At 34.9% G+C, this 24,963-nt stretch overlaps 1 protein-coding gene across 2 annotated transcripts; it reads right to left on the bottom strand.

Moving 5' to 3' along the window:
- Positions 1–1,039: 1,039 nt before the first annotated feature.
- Positions 1,040–22,436, bottom strand: RNF212 (ring finger protein 212). Of its 2 annotated transcripts, none has more exons than XM_010130831.2 (12): positions 22,325–22,436; positions 20,650–20,711; positions 16,531–16,605; positions 13,725–13,781; positions 10,643–10,701; positions 8,410–8,474; positions 8,252–8,321; positions 7,399–7,444; positions 5,972–6,035; positions 4,072–4,144; positions 3,098–3,294; positions 1,040–1,077 (listed from the first exon to the last, which is right to left on the bottom strand). In XM_010130831.2, exons 1-12 carry the CDS (start codon positions 22,434–22,436, stop codon positions 1,040–1,042), a joined length of 918 nt encoding a protein of 305 aa, XP_010129133.2. The 2 variants fall into 2 exon arrangements, with proteins under 2 accessions (XP_010129133.2, XP_086603758.1); XM_086747632.1 differs by having other exon boundaries at positions 1,040–1,079; positions 3,103–3,294.
- Positions 22,437–24,963: the final 2,527 nt, after the last annotated feature.

The raw sequence follows: 24,963 nt of genomic DNA, 5'->3' as shown, positions 1-24,963 counted from the left end.
TAGTAATAAGTAAAAGCAGTTTTACATTGAAATAATGGAAATGTGAAGCTTAAAATTTATTATGGAAGGCCACGATGTTCACAAAACAGGTGTTTCTCTATCTATTCTTACTCTCATTCAAGGGGCACACTGGCCAGTTAAAATTAATCGCAATAGCTAGCTAGGGATATGATGTAAGAACAATGAAATGAAACTCAGAGATAGTAAGAACAATCATTGACTTTTCTGTTTTCTAGGTGAATTAACACTTTCACTCAGCATCACAAAAAAAAAACCCCCTCCTTTATACTTACTCACATTTAAACGCAAAAGAAATTTATTATGTGCTCAGGGGACCTAATCTCAAAAAAAAATAGCTTTTATTTCTACTATTTTTAAAATAGTCCAGGTAAAGTTAGGGCCAAACCAAAACAACACAAAGGTGCATATTTGATGACTCAATTCCCTCATTTCATTCCATTTTGGAAAGAAATGATTGCTACCTAAATCAAATGGTAAACTTCTTGGAGTATGGAATAGATACAGTATTATAAGCTTGGCAGAGCCTGTGAGAATGTAATATCCCTCAAACTTTACCCGTCTCAACAGTGCAAACAAAAAACAAAATTTGGAATTCTGCAATCAACAATCACAAATTATTTTTTTTTTTAGGACTGGGTCTCATCTTTAATACTGTACAGGCACAACCAGAGTTGGTTAGAACAGAGTTCTGCTGCAGCTCAATGCATTCACAGCAAGAAATACTCATTGAATATATAATCATGTTTTGTCTTAACACTCAGTTAATAAAGGCTGTTTATTTATACAATACATTTTAAGCCAAAATTTCTAAAAACAGCAAGAGGATTTTGTACTCCTATTTAAAACTACTGTGTTAATCAGCAAGACCAGTGATGTTTTAAACACATTATTCATGCTGAATAGTTAGCTGTTTTATGCCAATATGACATTTTATAGAAATTACAAATACTTTGATATCCAAAGACTGTGCCAGGCTTCTTCAGATGCTTATTGACCAAAACAATTCACAGATGTTTGCTTATCTTTCTGCTGAATGTCCTCCAAAATTAGTCGATCCTAGAATAAGAATACAAGTACAAATGGGAAAAAAAATTAGTAAAAGTAAAGGAAAACTTTACTAATGTAAATTTTTTAGGAACTTATTCAAGGAAGAGAGAAAGTGAAAACTATCAAAAATTAAAAATAAAGTCATACAATTTGATGAGAGCTTTTGTACAGCTCCTTTTATGAATCTAAATATGCTCCTTTGTTTTTACATAAAATAATTAGGTTTCTGTCGTAGTTCAGCCCCAACGGGGACCAGACTACGCAGTCTCTCTCTCACTCCCCCCACTCTCCGAGAGAATAGGAGGAGATTTGACAAACAAAAAAAAAACCAAACACGCAGGTTGAGATTAAACAAAAAGTAAATTTAACAGTAATGACAAGAAAACAATAGAGTGATGGAACACAAATACAGTACAATAGCTCACAACAGATCTCTACATCCAGTCTCTTCCAACTAGGAGAGCCTCCCTTCAGCACCCTCCTCACTTATATACTGAGCATGATGTCAGATGGGATGGAATAGCCCTTTGGCTAATTTGGGTAAATTAACCCCAGCTGTTAGCTAATTAGTTAACTATCCCAGCCATAGGGGCTACCAGCTTCAGTTCTCCACCCAGCTCAGGTAAATATTAACTCTATCCTGGCCAGAAACAGGACAGTTTCTCTTTCTGCAAAAGCATTTTTGCCATATTATATTCCAATTTCTTCTACACAAGTGAATGTCCAAAGCATTGCTCTGCCTGTTTACTGTAATTAACTTGTAAACATATAGGTCAAAGACAACTAATACTTAAGTTCAATATAGCTGCTTTTTTTAAAACTTTGATTTCTACTACATTATTTACAGATTCTATCAAGTTCATGCGTTATTTCACATGCTGTATCACTTTCCAGAAATTCCAGAAGGAAAACAATGATGATGTAAGCTTCCACAAGCAGTCATAACTTGAGTATGAGTTAATTTCTTAAAATATCTTTATTTTAGTTTCATAACGTCAAAACTGCTTGAGATCTGTTACTCTTGGAATATAAAGGTCATATTTATTAATATTGACTAAAAAATGCTTTATAGCTGAATTATCATTTAAATGTAAATAAAAAACACTTGTGACGCAAACTCTGCAATATGAAGAATTAGGTTTCCAAGACCCGATTGGTCAGGGTGCTAGATAATCTCATCTAGGCTCTCTTTCCCACTAATGATGAGATGAGACGATCTTACAAGGCACTTTCCAGCCTGGGCTGTTCTATGACTCTATGATTCTATGATCTGTCTCATTATCTGCTCATTCCCTATCCATTGTTCATTTTCAGAATGAGTTCATTAATTTCTTCATTTTCATTAACATTCCCTAATTCCTAATAACCAGGTGACTAATACTTCACTTCTTACTCTCAGAATACTGCAGTTTCCTTTTATGTTTGTTTTTTCTCTGCCAGATATAGTGAGATGTCACCCACTGTCACCCACTTTCTACAACACCTCTTCAGTCATACAGGAACTGTCTCCCATTCATTCTTCTCATTATAGACTTTTTTTTCCTTCTTTCTCATGCGTCAACTCAACTGTTCTGCTTTATTAAAGGACTCTTGTTGACTATCTCAGTCTTGCTATGACTCCCACTGAGTTCACTGCCCTTCCTCCACTCATATTTTTCTTTTCTCTGCTCCTTACTTGAGATTTGTTGCAAGATGAGTTTTTGCCAAATTATTATATGCTTTGCATTATTTAGAACTGGCATTTTTTTTCTAGAAATCAGTTATGGACATTATCATATTTAAATCTCTGTTAAAATGTGAAGCAAGAACACATTTTCACAGCAGATATTCTAAGGCTAAAGGAAAATACTGATCATAAACATCAACATTTCTCATATTTCACAAATAGCCTACTTCAAATTTTGAGATATCATTTTTGTGTTACTTAGTTTATTTCTTATTTACTCTTCTCAGTAAATAAGTAGTAAGCATATGTTAAGTTGAAAATTATTCAAGTGTTAAATGTTGTTATTTTATAAAATATACTTGCCTAAATGTTGTCTTTGCAGAAGTCCAGAGATGGTGATGGGATGTCTTGTTACAGATGACTGTGGGGAAGGTGATGTAAATGCATACATTGGAGGTGTTCTGAAATCAGAGGTAGCCCATGACTCCCTTCTACTGCTTTGTGATCCAGATGATGATGTAAGTGAACATCCACTATGTGGCAGTCTTATAGGTGTGGATCTGTTAATGAAATTAATTAATGGATACGATTTGAGGCTACTTTCATAGTACAAGAGATTTCAAAACCATTTAAATACATAGTGCTAATATTTTAACAGAAACTACTATAAACTGTTGTGTTCTACATTTTCCTTATTAGATATTTACTTCTTTAGGATTTTGACATATTTTAAAAAGCAGGACAAAACAAATTATATGAGACTCAGAGATGGAAAAATGAAAAATCTTGTTATACATATTTTAAATTTGCGCTAGGAAGATATATTTGGCTTAATGATTACAGAACAAGAGTTTACTTTTTCTGGAACCTCTTAAAGTTTTTTCTTGATGATAATAATTCTCACAGTTTGAGACATTTTCAATGTTAAGATGAAAAACCTTAAACACCTGCTACATGCTGCATGAAGATGTTCAGGTTATTCAGCTCTTGTGTAGATATGGTGTTGTCATCTCTGATTTTTAAAAGAATTATACAGCAGACACGTTGTTGCACTTTCTTACTATAAAATTACTACCCTTGTATAAAAGTACCACAACTGTAGATTTCCACAGCCACAGGAACTCACATTATCTCTGCACATTTTTGAAGAAAGTGATTTCAAAATAAAACCTTCCAACAACAACAAACACATTCATATAGGTGATAGGTTGCCTGCACAATAATATTTCTTCAAACAGAGAATACAACCTTTAAACATACAGATTAATACAGACCAGACAAGAGAAATTGCAGTCTCTCATAGGGGATGGCAACATCTTGAAAAGGTTATTAATTACCTTGTAGATCCTGCTCTACTATTTTGGCTTGACATTATTCCAAATGACTGAGAACTTCTATAGGATACACTACCTGTAAGAATCAAATTTTCAAAAACAGGACCAACATGAATTACCCATTTAACTTAAGAGAAAACTTTGAAAACAATATTAGTACTTTAATTCTATTTTTTTGGGACAAATTAATGATTGGTTTATTGAATAATTAAAAATCGTGCACAATTATTTGAGACAAAGAAAGATAAGAAATTGACTGACAAAATAAGGTCACCATGTCACTTGAGAAAGGATTAAAATAGTCCCAAAAAATAAGAATGTCTTTTTACAATTTAGCACAGACATTTGCTGAGGCATGAGTTGTCTTTCAGTACCTCTTGCTGGAAGAAGATCCAGCAAAAGTGAAAGCTATCAAAAGTCCTCAGCAGTACTCCAATAGAGGGTAAAGGTGAAAAATTGTCTTTAGTCTCAATAGATTAATCCCATGTAGAACATAGCTGTTATGAGAAAAGCATATTGCACCATTCCTGCAAATCTTTTTCAAGTTAAACACATACGTTGTCTTCTTTCATCTTCTCTCATTTATTAGACTGTTATTAGACTATCAAGATAGCTCTGCTGAGGTGCTCCAGTTATTCAGTTATTCTTTTTTACTCCATCCATTTCTGAGAAGAAAGCTCTCTTTAGTGCACTATTAAATAATTATTTTTACTTGCCCTTACTTCTGCAAGTATGCTTTGATTCATTCAGCTTTGTCCACTGCAAACTTTACGGGTTGATTCTGAAATGTGCTGAACACATAGCTGTTCTACACATAATTTTACTATCTAACTAAATATCTATTTCTATTTAGACATAATAAAAAACAGTTAACCTCAACTTTTGCACTTGTTATCGACAAAATTTATAAACAAACATGCATTTAGGAAGGATCTGAACATATATAGGAGACATAACATAGAAAAACCAAATTTTCCTCCTTCATTACAATTGCATTGGAGTTGCATTTGTCTCTCTTTCAGGATGTTTACACCATTTAAAAACACAAGCGTGCTAAAAACTCCTTATGTGGCTGGAGATGTATCCTATTAACTGCTGAAGCCAAGTGAAATACTGCCTGAGAATGGACAGTTACAGAAACACGCTGAATGTAAAACCAAGAATGGAAGGGACACATGAATGGTAGACCTGCAGAGCATTAGGAATTCTGGGGAACTCCTCATAAATAAACAGTAGTACTCAAGGAGATTGCGCTAATTTCAGTAGGCTGTTATTCATGTCTCATTTACATCAGAGTGTCTGCAACAGCCCAGTAACGAAAGGAAGTTCAGGCAGGTAAAATGTCTTATACCCTATTACAGTGATACAGTGGGAAAAAAAAAAAAAAAATCAGCTTTCTGAAGAAATTCTTGATGTCAACTTAATTACCTTGCTTTTATTATGAAATACTTTTGTAACTTCTGTTTAGTTTCCCTCCTTTTCCTCATGGGATTTTTAACACGACATTATGGACAATGTTAATCTCTGGTAACCATAAACAAATCTAATTATCAAGGTTAATAGAGGGTAAAAAACCAACACACATTGCAAGTATGCCTGTTCTGTTCAACCATACACATCATTACAGTATTTTTTTTGCCACTGTTGACTATGATTGCTCAGCAACAATCACTTTGGTTACAGCTAATTATTCACAGAATGGAGTAGGTCAGTATTAGGAAGACTTATTTCATTCTTCATTTTTAACCATTTCCCATCTGCTGGATTGATGTCTACATGATCTTTCCTTATGCCCCAACACAATTCAAGTTTACTCAGTAAATTGCTAATGTATGGCTTTTAATTTATCAATCCTCTTGAAGTATACAAATGTTATCCAATTACAAACTTTATTTTCACTCACCCATACGTCCGTCTTGTGGTGGAGTTATTAACGACAATCTTGTTGGACCGGTTGTTGTCTCAGGCTAAACGAATGGCAAAGTATTAATTACAGTGTAATAAGAAAGTTAATTATTAAGGTATTTTAAGCAATAGCATTACATCTTTGAGGTCTATAAAGCCTACAGATTTCTAGCACTCTCCACTGCCAGTTTTGTTCAAAGCACTAAAAAGCAAAAGCTCAGAATTAAGTCACTATTTTTTAGAGATCTACAGGGGGTGAAACACTGTATGTATTTTAGTTTTATTCCAAGAAGTCTTTGCTGTCATATTCAGATAAGAAAAATATCAGACACTTACATCATTTTCTTTGCTGATATTCCATTCTTAAGCTAGCATCTATTTCTGGATGTTACCTCTCCTAACCACAACACTAATACAGTGAAAAGCTCCTGCCTTCATTCTCATCTTAGAGAGGTCATTCAAAGCTTGCAATTCTCTACTCAAGTATCTGATTCTAACATTGCTTTCAGACCATTGACTTCTACCCTAGATTTTTCTTAACATATCCTATACACACATTTATGGCCCTGAGCATAGGAAGAAGAAAGATCATCCAGACAAGCAGCAAACAAAATTGTGCGTGAAAGGTAATGACTGGCTTGATTTGTGGCTTAAAATAACTTTTATCCATCATAAATGAAATTTCAGGAATGTTTTGAAAATTAGTGTGATGTGAAGTTAAGAGTGCCAAGTGGTTCACCTCTTGTAACTTTAAAATCTGCAATGACAGCATTTATATCCAGCCTGGTCCCCTGAAATTCCCTTTATGGTCAAGGAAGAGAAACAAGGAATGAGACCAATAAGTTGTGGGTTTTTTTAGAATGAGATGAATCACACATACTAATCCATAGGTTATACCTATGTATATAGGTGTATTTATGGATATAACCAATCCACAGGTCATAAAGGGAAACCTGAGATGCTAGCACAGATCTGCATTGCAGATATCTACATGAGGCCTGGTAAAGGTGGAAATCTTACATGTATTTCCATTCCTTAATAGATTAGCAGTTAAATTCAATTGCAACTCTGTTTCATGCATTAGCAATATTGGTTTTTGAAACAGTTACAACATTTTTGTAATAGAAACATACTGAAATTTCAATAATTTGCCATTTAATTTAGCATCAGAAGTTTAAAAGCCCAGATATGGCATGTAGAGAATATAATTCCAGATATCAATGCTGTGATTTATTTCCTTTTGGTTCCTTTCTGGGGAGCATCTGACTTCTACTAAGCATCAAGCATTGCTGAAATCAGCACATATAAAAGAAGTGTTCTGAATGAGGAAGGGATCATGGTTTTTGCAGTATTAACAGAGTAAGAGAAATCAAAAGCATATATATGTACATAGACATACATATATATATAAAAAAAAACACTTACTTTTCTCATTGGTGAAGGTACAGGATCAATCTCCATTGACTCCATTCTTACAATAAAGGTCAAAATAAGCATGACATTGTAATAAAAATAACACATTCATTATAATGACTAAAATTCCATTATATTCTTATGTTAAATTTGACTAATAACAGAAAAGCATAACACATAACACATATGAGTATTTAGGACTTGTTCCAAAACCCACCAGCAGTAACAAAAACTACTAATTGATTCTGAGCTTTGGTTTAGACATTTACAGGGAAAGTTATTTTAAGATTAGCATTGGTATTCTTGTATTTAAGCTAGAACAAATATGCCTATTTCTATATTTGTCACTTGTCTCCATAACAAGGGCATTCTGAAATTTTATTTTTTATATAAAATGAAGTCACAGTCACAGGTACAGAAATTCTTCAGCTTGAGCTGCATGTTCACTTTATTTAAAATTTAATGAGCCTTCTGGAGTTCATCTCATCTAAATTTAGAGAACTACAACGTACATATAAGTGTCTGCACAAGTCATTTAGTTTTTCCCTGCAGTCAGCGGGAAAAGTTTCTCACTAAGTAATCAGGCTGTCTATCCAGAGAGCCTTTACAATAAGATGCATCCTGCCTCAGAATTTTTTCCAGTGAGTAAAAAGGCAATCTATACAAGTAGTTATTACGTACACTTGGATAGATAAGACTCTTCCCAGTTCTTTCATACTTGACATAGTTTGCAGAAAGAAAACACAAAATCAGAAAATATACTTATTTTGAACTCACTATAGAAAAAAAAAAGGCTTTGCGTATAAAATATCTGTATGTTGTCACTGTTAAGATTTTAATGGAAACTTAACAGATTTGTACCTACATTTCAGAAGTGGAAGGATGACTGGGATGAAGAGAATATGAAGAATAACCATTCTGTTTTCTTGAAGGGACTAAATAATTAATAAATGTAACATTAGAACATAGCTATATCTAGTGATATGTATCCCATAGTTATTATCTTAAATCAATGCTTCTTACTGGAAAGTGGATTTCTATTTGTACTGGAAAATGGTAGTTGTGCAGTTTGTTCAGGAGGTTTCATACTAAAGGAGAAACAGAAGAAACAACAGATATAATTTGCAAGTTGATTTGGTTAGTTCATTTGTCTAGCTGGTCAATAAAGCATGAAATAAAAGCATTTTATTCACCAATAGCTAGTTTTAACATCACAGTATTTGCCATGAAGCAAAATAACAATCTATTTGACAAGCTATTAACTTCTTCTATATTATAATGTCTGTATCAGTCATTACATGCCCCAAAATATCCATTTAGGATAACATTACAGCAAAGTACTTTAGGGAACAACAGATGTTAAAATACAGTTATTAACTACAGTTGAGCCAAAAATCTTCATTTCACTGTATACATTTCCTGAACTTTAAAAAATCTAGTTATCAAAGGGAATGTTGTCATATTTATGTCATTCACCAACAGCTATGCAAAACTGATACCTTTGCCAATAACCCTAAATAGGAGGAATATGTCTACTGGGCATGCAAGGAGAAGCCCTAGGTCACACTCTCTTGGTAGAACTCTGAAAAATCTGAAACTCAGTAAGAACTCTGTATTTGGTGTAACCAAGAAGATATTTATTTGAGATGGAGAGAAGAAAAAGGAGGCAGTGGATAAAAATATATAAACTATTATAATCCACAACATAGTTTCCTTTATACTGTTTTCCTTTCAGTTATATTACACCAAGCAGCATAAGAGAGCATAATACGGTATTATGTGCATGTCAGAGTCAAAAGAAAGTCTATACTGAAAAAACACAGACAAGGAATAAAGATAAATAAAATCTTGCAATTAAATTGCTGGCTTCATGAACTGGCTTATTAAGGAGATTCCAGCATCCTTGATCACTGGTATTCATAAAGTGACATTTATGAAGGGCTTCTTTCCAGAAGATGGATCTATAGGGAGAAGTACATTGTAACTATACACTAAGTACTCTTAATGCCCTTATTCACTAGAAGGGAAAAGCAGACCAAGTCTATTAGTTTTGTTTTGGTTTTTTTTTTTTTTCCCAGTAGTTTTTGGAATCTTAGAAAATGGGAAGGATAAAATAGGACACAGAAACAAATGTTATAAGGAAAATTTGCCATAGGTGGATCACAGTAGATCAACTTGATAACTTTTTGTTTTGTTTAGTTTCACGTTTTAGTAAGCAGAATTTTTTACACAGTACTAAGATAGTATGTTTGTTCTGCATTAATTCAATTTAAACATTAGAGGGTTGTATACGCAATGGGGACTTTAAAGCAGAGATAAGAGCCATTAATTCAGGTAAGTGTAGCATAAATAATGTTAAAAGGGATAGGGCAGCAAAAAAAAAGAGTGAAGAGAGTGCAGAAATCTTATTAATTATGTCCCCTTCAGATTAGTTTTGCAATTGATCCTGTTTGTTTAATATGCTCCCTGATGACTCAAGGATAGTCCACAATTTGTGAAATCTGAAGACAGAAAGTTCTGAAGTTAGACAGTTACATCAATACTGAGGAGAGCTACATAATGATGTTAAAATGTGGTATTTTCAAACCAATATTGGAAATAAAATTTAATGAAATGGAAAGTAATAGCACAGAGTGCACTTAGGGATCAATAAGAACTTGGGCTTTAAGTCAGAAATAATAATATGAAAAGATTAAGGTGTACCATTTAACGAGCAGGGGGATAACAATGAGCTTTTTCTTGGCTATCTCTCTGACACACTTGTGAAAAAAGACTAATTTAAGATGAGTCAAGAAGTTGATTTTTACTAGAAATAGAGTATTTGTATTTAGTAATATTACCATATTACAAAACTCTGCTAATTTTGCAAATGGGCTAGATATAGTATTTTCCAGGTTGATGCTGGAAAGTCCTTTGGAAAAAACACAAACAGGTTAATGTAAATGCAAATAAAAATTTTAAAACTGAACATCTAAATGATAGAGACTGCTAAAAATAATTTTTAGAGTAACTACTGACTTGAATTTAAAAATAAAATGATTCCTTTCTGACTGGCTATTAATGTGAAGAAAATGGACCTGATGACAGAAATCACTGTTCATTTATTTCTGCAAAAACATCCTTCTTCTATTTATACAACACAATATATGAGAAAGGCAAACAAAGTATGACTTTTTATTGTTTTATCAGTTAAACTTACTGTTGTCTGATTAGAAACATTATTTCTCATTTACTTTTGCTGCATTAAACCTCTTACCATTGTTTCTGATGTATTTGTTGTGTTACTTTCTTGAGAGATTCTTCCAACTTTGCCATCTGTGAGATAATAATAGATTTAAACAAAATCTATTTGTGTGATATACAACTTCATTTTCATACAACTAGTATTATAAAGTGCTGAAAGGCTGTTTTCTATTGGTTTTAATCTTAGATATCATTTCTATTCTGGATTTATTGGGATGAGACTATAGCTGTTATATGGATCCATTAAACAGTCAGTTTGAAAAAGTTATGCTTCTTTTTGGCAGTTACAGAACTAGTTTGATTACCTTTTGTTAAGTGTGCTGGTAATAGCTGATAAATGAATACTAAGAAAAGTGCTTAAAAATAGTTGGCTTTTATTTTTCTTCCTCTTTTCCCTATCTGATAGAAAAGTTATGTTGCACTTAATATGGAACTGTCTGGAAAATATACCAATAACTGTACAAAATACCAAATATCATGTTCCCATATTTGTCATTTCAGACTCGAAATTTATTCAGTTCTTTGCAGTAGCTATTTGTAATAGGCTTATGTGAAGACTATTTCCTGTTATGTTATAGACACAATCAAAAATATCTCCATTAAAGAATGTTATGAGACTGCAAAAATTGAAGAACATTAAAGTTAAGATCATCAGGTCAGTTCCCTAATATGTGTAATTTTTACAGTCCTTCATTAGATGATCATACATTACATTTTATGAAGGATGTAAAAAAAATATTCAATAGCCTCAACACTACATCTGTGTTTTATCCTTAATTTCCATTTTGCGACCTTAGTCCTTCATGACTTCACACCATTCATATTTTTATTTGAAGACAAATTATGAGTTTTCTTGTTAACTTTTCATGCTTCTCCTCACAATATCTTTTGAATTCTTTAATAACATTACCTGATATACCTTTATAAAATCATACTGTTTGTGGAAGATATTATGTTCTTTTTGCAGATGTGAAACTCTGCATAACAGATTAAAGATAAAATCTAATTAACAAAAGGTCTGAATTTTTTTTACTCAGCTTTTTTCTTTTTCCTAATGAGAGCTAGGTTTGATTAAGAAAGTTATCAGTACAGATGTCAGAAACAACGTACTTTACCCTGTCACTCTATAGGACCGGATCATTTTAAGGCCAAAATGCCTCAAAAAAGGTGAATAACTATTTGGTTTTTGGTATCTTTCAGTCCTAGCACAACACAGGGTCTAAACTTGCCAGGAATATTGACACTGAGTGCCCACACCACACACCACCATCTGCACCGCAGTATCCGTACAACTCACAGAAACAGTAACAGAGAAGCTTTTATCAAGGTCACGAGAGCTGTTGGTTGACAGTGACAAGGATGGCATGCTAAAAATAAGGAAGAGGACCACAAACAAGACAGTCAAGCATGAGAACCCAGTTGTGCATTTCCTTATGCAGTACTCTGCCTTTCCCAAAGGCCAAGACCTGCAGAGTGGGGAGTGGCAGGAAGAAACACTTGTGTCAAAGGGTAGTTTTGTGCTTCCTCACCTCCCTGGGGTCATTGCCATTTGCCAAACAGTTTGCACTGTAAACCATTCTTACTCCATTCTTTTCCCACTCACTTTCATCTCAGAACTAGCAGCGGGAAGACTCAGACTGAGATTATAACCCTGAGTGTGAACATTTACTCCCACTCTTTCATCCTGTGTGCCTCTGTCAGCTGTGATCTAGCCTTCCCCAGCTCCTTCACTCTCGCCCAGTAGCCCTGAAAGAGGGAGCATTGCTAACTGAAACTCACAGGATGGAAACAGGTATATCATTGCACAGGGAAACTCTTCTCTTCCTTGCTCACCTCAGCCTCACCAGTGCTGGCCGTAGGTGCACACAGGGTGTTTAAGACAACCAGTGTCTTCTAACCCAGATCCAATCCAATCAAGTTTAAAATACTAACAGAATTTTAACTACACAGAATGGACAAAACTACAACAAAAACACTCTAAACAGTGTGCCATTGAAATAGCAACCAACTAAATCTTCAGCTATTTCTGTACTGTCACCTAAACACCCTCCCTAGGTCAAGCAGCATCCTTGAGTACCTTACAACCACTGCTAAATAAATACCTCAACAGTAAATAACTTAGAAACTTACCATCAAAAAGTATTGAAACTCTGCACAGATTCTTTGGAGATAACATTTCTATTTATGCAAAATTATATCAAGCATTTTATTTTACTTTGTCTACATGGTTCAGTTTAACCGTTCAGAGTCAGTACAATAGATTAGAAGGGGGCATAAAATCAGGATTCCCCCATGGCCTGGCTGTGAAAGCAGAAGGACAGGACCTTGAAAGAACTACCCACTCCAGGGTACACTAGGACTGATCACAAAATGCAGCCATGGAAAACCAGGGAGAAAGGGCCACAAAGCACTTAAGTTTCCAAGCTATTCTATACAGGAGAACCATATGAGATGCTCCCTTTACACACAAAATGGCCAGCTGGCCACCTACATGAGTTTCCCTCTGTCATTTCATACATAGGGCACCTACTGATGGGTTGATTCACCAGTATTCCCAAGTAGCTTTAAGTAATATATCTGGTCACAACCTTAGAAATGTATGAAACAGCCAATTCTTTTATCAAATATTTAGAAGTAGCTGAGAAATGAAAAATAAATTTTCTTTCCAATCTACAGAGGAGTCACAAATTCAGTACCTGTTCTCCACAGAATAATTAATCCTATTCCTCTTCCCATCGAGCTATCCCTAATTCAGGGTACTAGTCCTTAATCCTGTTCTCTATTACTCAAGCTTCTCGTTTGGTTTGCCAGCCCTATTCTTCCTTTGTTTTAGGTTTATGATCTGAGTACCAATCTCTCTCTATCTCTCCCGCTTCCTCCTCCATACAATGAATTGGTTTCTTCTCTCCCTGTCCTTTAACTCTCCATTTAATCTTGGTCAGCCCACAATTAAAATCTGTTTTATTAAGTAATAGTAACAATAATTAATAAGTCCAATAAGTTCCAATAAAAGTTTAATATATTTTCTAAAAATAAACCAAAATAACAAAGCAAACATAAGTAACAAAAAATAAGAAAATCACAGTTAAAGTTACCTTTTGTCTGTGATATGCTAATAAATGTTTACGATGTTTTTCTTGAAATTCTGAAATCTAAAAATAGATATAGTTATATCAAGCTTTACCTAATTACGTTTATGTAGCTTCAGAAAAAAGTTATGGAGAACTACTTCTCATTATTCAAATTTCTCTATATTTTAATAAGTATTTATCATATCTTCTTTAGATCCTCTCCAACAAAACATTCTAAGTTATTATTACTGATAGGGAAAGCCTTATAAAGTTTACTTAATCTAGTATGACCCATCCTAGAGTTGGTAGATTTATGTCACTGAATTTGTATTTTAATACTATGTTCAATAACAAGGTAAAGATATTGGAAAGCCAGTTTAGCTGCAGTGTTTCTTATTCATTAGTGCTAAGCAAACACATAAAATTAATGGCAACATAAAAAGTAATGTATCTTACTGGCAATTATAACTTGCCTTGTAAAAATATCCTGTTAATTAAAAAATAATTGTTAGATACACAGTGTGGTGGTGTGTAAGCACTTCTTGTGTCCAGATGAGGATCATAAACCATGACAGGTTAAAATTAAAAATGTACAAGGTAGGCAAGACAAGAGCTTGAGAAACAAATTACAATAGGCAGTAACTTACTAATAAATTATTCTTCTTATGTGTAAGAAAACTGCCAGAAAATGTGTAGGATCAGAGAAGAACTGAGGGAAGAAACAGCCACTCAGAAAGTAATGGCTCTGATCTGCCTCCACTCAGAAATGCAATCTTGGGTCTATAAAGGAGAAATCTGTGAAAATGTCAATTCTGTGCTCAGTATCAGTCAAAAAAAAAAAAAAAAGCAAATTGGATCTTAGAAGTGGTTAAAAAGCAATAGAAAAGGAACCATCAGTATTCCACTTAAAAAAAAAAAAAAAATGCATGTTACTATGTCCTGAGTCCACTTAGCATCTCAGAAAGGATATAATAGGTCTGGAAATAGTTCAGACTAATCAGAGGCATGCAAGAGCCTCAGAATGACCACATAGAATATGAGTCTTCACAGCTGAAAAAAAAGACAGGTGAAGAATGGATGTGTTAGCAGTCTAAAACTAATTATTAGTACAGATGGAGTGCACAGGAACGGTTGCTTTTTCCTGTAGAATAGGATTCAATAGTATCAAATGAAACTAGCAGGTAGCAGGTTAAAACTTGAAAGAGGAAATCATCATCACACAGTGTACAGCCTGTGGACCTCCCTTCCATAATATGTGATAGATGCTAAATATTCAGAAAACAACTTGACAATTACATGGGGAAAAATATCCACCAAAAGATTTTGAATGCAAAGGCACCAAGCCCACCTTGAGAAATCCCTTGTTCCACAAACTGCTGAAAGCTAGGAGGCTGTTCTGAAGGCATATCACTACATGTTAGCCTTGCTCTCATATGGTTTCCTAAGCACCTGCTGTTGTGACTGGATATTAGATTAGATAAACCTTTGCCCTAACACAGCACAAGCTGCCCTTATGTTTTTTTATGCTGGTAGAAGTTCTGAAGATATCTTAATGCCTTAATTACCTTTCAATATGTTTCCCATAGGTTACCTCAGGCTACAGAAAACTCGCCTTAGTCTTTTGAGATCACGTCCTCTTTTTTCCTTTCTTTGACACATTACAGAAGTTCGTAGTCACCTGAGATTGGTGGTATAGCTGCCTGGATTTTTTCAGTTTACAGAATAACTGCTGATCATCGCACATGCTGTTAAAAAGTGTGTGTGAAAGGACAGGGGAAGCCTTCTTGTTTACCTTGTATCACCTATGCATCTTAGGAGGAGGAGTGCTGAGGAAAGGGACCATGCTCAGCTTTGGAGAAGTTTGTGAAGCACAGAGTAGAGCAAATATGAATCCATAATCACCACAGAAGGAAGCAGATGATTTTCCCTGGGTTACTTTTCTCTAGGTCAGGAAGCTCACCAGAAGACCAAACAAGTATCAGCCCAAGGGAGATGAAAATACACAGTGAACGTTGCAGGTGGGTTCAGGGAGAACTGTACTACTACAGTTCAACCTAGAGTGGTTGAAACTGCCACTGAAATGCTCAATAAGAGGCACAAGCACAAGAACAAGTCACAAAGCTCACAAAGCCAAGTGGAAGAGATACAGAAATTATGCTACTTTAGATGTAGTGCATTTTTAATACTACAGAAAACAGCTACTAAAGTTCTGGACTGGAAACTAAGCCTGAAGGAAGGCATTCTGCCTGGAGTTTACAGAAGGCAGGGAGGAAATCTACCTTGAAATCTTTTATTGCATCTGTCTGAAAAAAAAAAAAAAAGTAGACTAGTTTGTTTGGGTTTTTTTCTTCTTAAGAATTAGATTGCTCTTATTTTTAATAAAGCCTAGCCTTTGGGATCAGGGATCTTTTTTAACTTGTTCATTTTGATTTAAAAAAAGAGAGCGAGAGAGTGCATTCAGCTCAGGGCTTTAGCCAGCTCAGGTTTTCACTGTGTAAATTTTTATTGCTATAATTAGGGCAGACTATCTGGGCATGTTTAAGGTTCTGGCAGATCTAATTTTTCATTGTATGGTATTGAAAGTGATTTTACATCATTAAAATAACCAGGCTAGTACTCCTCAGAGAGAGTTTGAAAACATAAGTAGTGACTGTGATGAATAATTTATGCTTTCTTAAGAACTTTGAATCTGTGGAATTAAAGAAGTAAAGACAGTAATAGGCACACATTCATTTTCAAGCATTCACTCACATATTTTCCCCATTTATATGAAAATCAATAGAAGCTGCTGATTATTTTATAGAGTTAAAAAGGTTTAAAGAAGATTCACCTGTGTTATTTCTTTTGAATATTTCTTGCACAATGTATCTATTCCCATGAACAGTGATTGAATATCAGGATCTGTCTACCAAGAAAAGAAAGTATACCAACATTAGCATTTTTGTTTGCAAGTTATATAAATAAAGCATTTTGTGAAGTGTTGTTTAAATTGATTGATGTATATAAATAAAAAATGGACAAATCAAGAGTAGGATGATACAGAAATTGAAAACAAGCCCAGTTTTATTTAATGTTCTTATTAACAATCTGAAAGGCTTTGTGCTTTTGTTTGAATATATTGCACACATTTGTATTGTAACTCAGACAATAACAATTTCTGGAGGACATTCAAGGAAGATGTTTTGGTCCTGTGGAAAAGGCACTGCCTTCAGACTTACAGCCAGGATTCTGGCAGTCCCTTCCCAGGCTTTTTGGTTCTCACCATCCCCAGCCACAAAGATGCATGACAAAATCAGTTTTGTTTCAAAGTCTTTTTTCAGAATAGTTCCAGTGCTGACTGGGACCCCTTTATCTCTCCTGCCTCCTGGCTGCCTGTTGGGCAGCAGAATGCTAAGAAAAAAAAAGCCCTAAAATGATAGCTAAATTTTTCAAGTATTTTATGATTGAGATTTTTAATCAGGGATCATGGTGCAGCCTCACAGATGGCCATCTGTGTTTTTAGAAAATGCTGAGTAAGTGCTCTGTACCTAACCTATCATTGTAATAAAGATGCGTTTATTATTTATGGTGAGAATGAAAATATAAAGTGAATTTCAGAATGATAGTGACATTTGGACTTCTATGCAAATCTACAAAACAATGTAGACAGCTTAGTTAAGTGTTACTTTACTCCAGAATACATGTATTCCTAATATATTCATAAACAAACAAAATAGGATTCCGAAATGGTTACACTAGTTACAGTACTAGGTTAAAATATTTATATTACAAAGAACTAACAGCAATCACATTTCAGTTATCTTTTACTGTAACAGTAAACAGCTTTCAAAAATGAGGAATCTAGCAAAAAAAAAAATCTACCTGTAAACTGTAAATTGGAAGGTTCTCTTTGATATATTCTGATTGTATAATAGAAAGTAGTTTTATGACTAGCAAGAAGTTGAATAAAAAAGCAAAAAAAAACCCCAACATACTTAGATGATAAAAGATGACTGTCCCAGAAAAAAAGGCATCCTTCAGGTAAGGAACTAACTTTCAAAATCCAATCAAAGAACAGAAACTGTTGCAGGTAAAATGTAAATTAAACCCAGATGTGTTAAAGAATCTCAAAAAGTTTAAGAAATGTAAAAAGTAAAGAAAGGTGAATTATTGAAAGAAATAGAAAGTAGGCCACCTGTGAACGAAGTAGCAGTTTTCTAGGCTACTAAGAAAATGAGTTAAGTGCTGTCACTTAAATGAAAAATTTTGTATTGAAATCCAAAAGAACTAGGGTCTGCTTCATTTGGAAATGCACAAACATATAGAGATAAAATATTTTTACCTACTCCAAAAATACTATCACACAAGTATAAAGTCAAATATCCAAGACTAAGTAACAGCTGTATTTGCCAGACCTATTTTCAGTGTGCTTATATATTTTTAATAATAAGAGGGGATTGAGTCTAATATGTATGAAAAATAATTACATGAGGAGCTAAAATAATAACCTGGACTTGCAACGGATTTTATTTTTTCCCCATATTCTGACATCAGCTACTTCAATGTCCTGTACAGCAGTTCATCCGAGAAAAGACAGCGTGCAGTGTGGTTACTGTGGAACTGTGCATGTGGCTGCCAAATGCACTGCTGATTATTGATGAGCTACATTCGCATTTCTCTCACCAGGGGAACTAAACTGCTTTTCCTTGCTTTCCCCAGCTACTAATTTTTATAGAACTCACAGGAGGAAATTAATTGTATTTGAGACTTCCTCTGCTGTTTTGAATTTGGTTGACGTTAGCCAAAGGATTCAAAAATTTCTACAAGGTGAACTGGCAGGCTGAGAAGGAGAAAAGCAGACAGAGAGACAGCACAGTCTAACCCATCTATTGTATTTAAGCGTAGAAAATACAAACAAGACAATAAAATTTCATCTAGAAAAAATAATGTATTCATAAAAATACATTTGGCATCTTTAAAATGTATTCATAGGAGGCAAGCTCTGTAAATCTATTTAGGGTCCTCACAAAGCAATGACCTTGGTTTAAGTACCTGTCAGATCTGAAAAGAACAAAAACCAACCAGCTGATATAAAAAAATCTTTAAAATAAAGATTTGTAGAACACTGTTTATATTTCATCTGTTGCATGGAGGAGTAGCAGATGTTAATATGATATTCTGAAATAATGAACAGCAAGATTCTGATTTATCATAACATCCTCTGGGAAAAAGCAAGTGGGGATCATGAGACACAGAAAGAAGACATAAAAGTGACAAGCATGCATGACTGTAAAGATGAGAATATTTAATGTGTAGAGGTTGATTGTCCCAATATACAATTTAATGAGCAGTTTTAGCACATTTATAGGACCTCCTACTCATTGGAAATTCTTCCATAGCATCAAGTTCATAAAGGTTACCAGGTATATTTCCACGCGGGTTCCTGAATTACAGAGCTATGACTTTTTTATATGCATCTTTAATTATCATTCCAATCATTTTATCTGTTCTTAATCAAGGCTAAGCAATCATCATTAATGCCTTTTTTAAAGAATATGGTAATTTGCTTCCTTCCAGCCCTTCAGAGCAGTGGCAAGTTCTAATGAAACATCTAATATTTTTGTGAGTATCTCCATCATTGCATTTGAAAATTTCTTCAGTATTTTGGAAGCAACTTACCAACTTCTGCTGCAATGTTGCCATTTAGGACTGATCTAACTTCAAAATTAGCTTTGTTTTGAGCAAGGTGTTGGACAAGATGACCTCCAGAGGTCCCCAACAACCTAAATTGTTCTGTGACTGAAATAATAACAAAACTTGCAGCCAGGGTTGGCTGATATTGAAAGTTTATTAAAATACCTCCTTTAGAAGTTTTATGAGGGGTACTTTGGCTTTTTTTTTTCCATTTGATTACTGTGTGCATTGTTCCTTTGCATTATGTTTGCATTCTGTTGTTCTGCTGTAATTCTTTATTTTTGGTAGCATTGTCTTCATCACCCTGTTTCAGTTGTGCAAGATTCCATGTCTACAAATATGAAATACAGTGTAACAGCTTTTTACTTGATTTTATATGATATGTAGAGGTAGAGATTTCTGTATTTAGATATACACCAGCTCAGTTTTAAACATATGTAGAGAAATCATGCTCTCCTTCAAGGTCCCCTCTTCAAGACTAAGCCTCTAACATCCTCTATTTCATATACATGATTGCCTTATAGCTTTGTAGGACTTTATGTGTTAGCTGTATTGAATGGTCTTAGTATTTTTCTTCTACCACTGTAAGGTAGGCTTGTCTCTTATGTAGGCATCAGCCCAGGAAAATATAAATGTTTTCAAAACCTATTTATGAAATCAGCTAAGGAGAAGATGGTTCCTGGGAGAAATGGGAAAATTAAATCTTTCTAATGATTTCTCAAGAAAGGGAATTAAAAGCTATTCATTCTCTAGTGAATAACAAGAATTCCCAACAATATTTCAGATTGTCTCTTAATCACATGGCCATAAGGAAAATAGTCAAGCTTAAGATAAAACAGGGGAAAAAAAACCTATGCACTTAAAACACTGATGTGCCATAATGCAGATTTTCAATTCAGTCTATTACATGAAATAATTCATTACAGTCCACCTTCTCTGATGTACAAACGCCAAAGTCAATAAACATTTTTCCACATTTTGAAAGTAGTCATTGATGTTACACAGTATTCAGTCATATTTCTTAAAAAGGCTGGAGTGATTTACAGTCCAGCAGAACCTGAAAACCTAAAAAGTCTCCATAGGCTTTTATTTGAAGAAATTAATAAAACTAGAAGCTGTATAGTGTGTAAGTATCTAAGTCTAGCAACCTAACCTATCATCAGTAAATATTCATGCCACGGCTGGCAAAAAAAAAGTGAAGTATTTTGTAATGTAAATAACCTAGCTGCTAACTGAACTACAGATTAATGTAATACAATACTAAAGCTTCATTTACCTGTTTTGAAAGAAATAATGTACGACAAGGAGTTCTACAGATTAAACATTCATCTTCTTTGCCTGTAACATAAAGACACATTTAAAATATACATCAAACTGAATAGATACTGAATACATTCTTAACAGAATTTGATGTCTAAAGCTTTGTTTGGAGCTTGTGGAAGGAATGTGAAAGTTATATAAAAAATGCAAATAAATGTGAATAAAGAATTTGATTCTATTAACATTACACACAGTTGCACAGGGAAAATGTGTGTGAATGTCATCAGGCCTAGTCCTGCAAATAAGCATTCATGTGAATGATTTTATGAATATCATTATTGTCACTGAATGCAGGTGACTTTTAGTTGTTGATTTAAATAGGACTACTTGCCTGGTTTCATTAAATGTATGTTTAAGTGCACTAATGAGAGTCAACCAGATATACAACTTTCTGGATTGTGGCCCAGTCTAGCTCTCCTGATTAAATACATGAAACCTTAACTTCAAAGAATTAATATTTTTATTTCGTTGTTTTTTCCAGAAAAAAAAAATCATCAAATCACTTTTTAAAACTTAATCATTTTTTCAAAATATCTATTTGATTATTTGCAAACCTATTAGCAAATATTCCTCATAAATGCACTAGAGTATTTATAATTGATAATTTTACTAGCTGCTTCCTTTCTAAGGATTCTAAGGTTCAATGTTTATAAACATCTTTAAAGAGTAAAGACATTTTAAACCTGATATTTTCCTTATTATTGAACTCACAGCAACAAAAAAATACAATGTCTTAGGTATTTTTTTCTGCCAAGCAATATTAAGAGTAGAAAGGAAAGCTGTTGTTCAGATCCTAGGAGCCTGCAAGTTGTATTTAGAGGTTGCATTTTGTGATCCTCTCTCTTCAATAGCAACCCTGTAAAAACTTTTAGTAAAAAGTTTTTAATTCTAAAATACAGATCAACCATTTATTCTGTGTGCCCTTAAAAAAAAAACTAGGTCATTTAGCATGACCTCAAAGGGAAAACATTGACATTTGTCTGTTATTTTTTTCTTTTGAAAAGCAACTTCCTTAATCCACTATCTTTTTCACAGATCTTCATCTAAGCACATCACAGGAGTCCCACAGTATGACTCAGGAACTGCATACAACACACAAGAGCTTCAAAACATCACCTCCAATCTTTCTAATGCTCCTGAAAATTTTCTGGTGTTTCAGTGACAATACTATGATTTAAAATGTCTTAAGACTATTAGCAAAATCTGCCCTAAACAAATCATATGTTTTGCAAATTGCTCTTTCACTAATGAAAAAGCATGCCCTTTCCACAATTAGACAGAACAGAATGCCATCTTATTTTTTCTACAATAGAATCATGGATCATAAGCATCCAGACTCAATTTTTAATAAAGCCTCCAGTTTTCTGTGTCTAAGGCTTGTTGTCAAAGCCACCCTGCTGCAGCCAGATTCATCTGGAGGCAGACACAGGTGGGCTTTACTATTTAAAGGAAATCAATAGCAAGAATTGCTGTGTTTACCAATAACAATTGACAAGAAGAAGTGCTCAGGCCTTTCTTTTTTTCCACAGTGAGTCAGAAATGCTAACGGTTACGGTAAATGTGTTCACACCAGCACTGCCTGACCCACTGAAGCAGAGGGCCCAGCCTCCCGTGCCTGCAGCAGCCATTACCTTTCTGGAGGCAGGTCTCACAGATAACATGGCCGCAGCTTGTCAGGCTGAACCGCGGGGTGGGCTTGCGGGGCTCACAGAAGCAGACATTGCAGAAGACCTGGATGGCCATGAGGCCAAGGGGCTGGAGGGCCTTGCCAGCCCGGGGTGAGGCCTACAGGCCTCCTTCTGCCATGTTCCTCCCGTCCAAGGCAGCACAGGGCCCTGCGGTGAGGGGTGGCGGCGCCCCCTCCCCGACCGGCGGGGCCTGAGGACAGCAGATTTTGACCCTCACAAACCCCCAAAAAAGGGGTTTTTCTGGTTTCTCACTACCAAACTGGAGAGGGTGCCCACACAGGGGATCCTCTCTGAGAGATTTCCCCCTCCCTTCCCCACGCGTAGGCAATGGGACCAGCCACCTGCGCTGCGACGCAAGCCCCGGCCTCCCCACAGAGGCGGCCATGCGGCAGGGGCTGCCACCGGGACAGCTGATGTGTGGAAAATGGTAGTGGCTTTTCACTCTTTTAAACGAAGAAATCTGGGAAGGTTATCAATTTACTGTCACAGGTTTGTTGTTGCTTCTTTTGGTGGGGAAAAAAAAGCAAACAAGGAGTTTTGATTGTCATTTTTTACACTTAAAGTAACCAGGGGTTGCTAATTTCCCTTGATGAAAATTTTAGGGGAATGAGTGTCACAGAGCCACAGGCTGCATAGGAGGAACCTCTGGCTTTTAACTTCATCAAGGCTGCTGTCCCCAAAGTGCTTCCCAAAAGAGTTCTGATTCAGTTTCAGCTTTATAGAGTTCATTAAAAATCTTGAAGGAGAATGAAAACATTTCATCAAAGCAAAGCTATTTAATTATTATTATAGATACAGAAGGAAGCACTCTCAAGCTATATTCAAGGCTCCAAGTCTCAGTGCTAGTTTGAGCATAGACCTAATTAAGACTAAGGAGCATAATCAGCTCCTTTATAAATTCTGACATGATGCCTGTCTTTTTGGTTTAAAAGCTTAAGTGTATTGTAAGTGAAATGAGTTAAGTTTGTCATTGGGATGCTGTTAGGAGCCTTACACTAAGTATCAGCCAAAGTCTGAACCATAACCTTGTAGCAACCCTGTATTAAACTTTCTTCTTGGACTTCATATGGTTGTAACACATCTTTCCTTTTTTTCCCACCACCAAAGATGTTATGACAAGACATGTTGTAAGTGAGTGCTCTATAAAAGTGAATTTAATAACACTTATTTACTGGGCATTTCAAGTGAGAGTTCTAAAGTCTCAGAATTTTTAAATATAGGACACATCTCAGTGAGTAGCTTTATGAGATTTATAAGCTTTATTTTGATTGATCTGGTCCACAGAGTATTGCTTTTTGTCTCTGCTTTGTATCAACTTTATGGATTCTTACATACTCATAGCTGTATTTTCATTCATATATATGAATGAATTAAGCAAACTTAGAGGGCAATGCCATTTTCTTGCTTGTGAAAACAACAGGTGAGAAGATAGAGAAAAGAAAGAAAGCAATGCCTTTTAGACAAAAATTGGTCTTTTAGACTAGCAAAGGGTCCAGAAAGACAACCAGGAATCCAAACCACAATATTTTGCTATCACAGTGCTCTCTAGAAAGTTTTTTTTTCAATAATGTCCCTTTAAATGTTAAACAAATGCTGAGATGGGTCATGTTATAACCACCTCCAATTCCTTCTTACACTACTACTGCTTTGTCAAGTTAATTATCTGAATTTTTAACCACAAGTTTTGACTTGTAATTACATGATACTGTAGCTAGTGTGCCAGTTGTACATAAACTAGCTAAATTAAGGCATAAAGATATATTCAACCAAGCTGCAATAAGTGAAATGGAAATACATTATTAAGTAAAAAGCCAGTTAAGTTCTTCAGACAGTCATGTTACAGTTGTTGAATAATTAAAATAAAAATAATTCTCCAACAGAGAAACAGACTTAAGATTTTAGTGTAGGAATAAATTAAAATAAAATATGTGGGCACAAATTCAGTGTTTACCAGGAAACCTGTAACTTGGTTTACTTTGGTGTACTTCATAAAGACCATAATTTACACAAACAACTGTGGGAAAGGTCAGATCTCAAGCCTAATGTTTAGAGCTTATGCAGGAGCAAAAAGTAAATAAAATTCCAAATTGTTTGTCTGGGTCTCTCTCTTCCACAGTAATTGCTGCAGTCACTGATTGTAATATTAAATCTGGGGTACACTGTCACTTAAAACTTTGAATATTTTAAAAGAAAACAGTCACAATTATATTTAAGGAAAAGCTAGGTGTTACACATACATCGGTTGAGTTCAAGACACTCTCACCAAATTAAGCACCACAGGGGACATAGTTGTTTCTTTGCCCATGATCTGAATTGTAGTCAGTCTGACAAGCTGAGCTGCTCATGTTGGTACACAATAAGGTTTCTAAGCAAGTAGACGTACTGGTTTTGGCAGGGATAGAGTTACATTTCTTCATAGAGGCTTGTATGGGGCTATGTTTTGGATTTGTGCTGAAAATAGTGTCGATAACAGACTGATATTTTAGTTCCTGCTGAGCAGTGCTTACAGTGTCAAGGCCTGTTCTGCCTCTCACACTGCTCCACCAGCGAGTGGGCTGGGGGTGCACAAGAAGTTGGGAGGG

Source organism: Chlamydotis macqueenii, chromosome 4, assembly GCF_036417535.1.
Source record: "Chlamydotis macqueenii isolate bChlMac1 chromosome 4, bChlMac1.mat, whole genome shotgun sequence".
NCBI lineage: Eukaryota > Metazoa > Chordata > Aves > Otidiformes > Otididae > Chlamydotis > Chlamydotis macqueenii.
The sequence above is the reverse complement of the archived record's forward strand: the minus strand, read 5'-3'. Positions and strand labels throughout refer to the sequence as shown.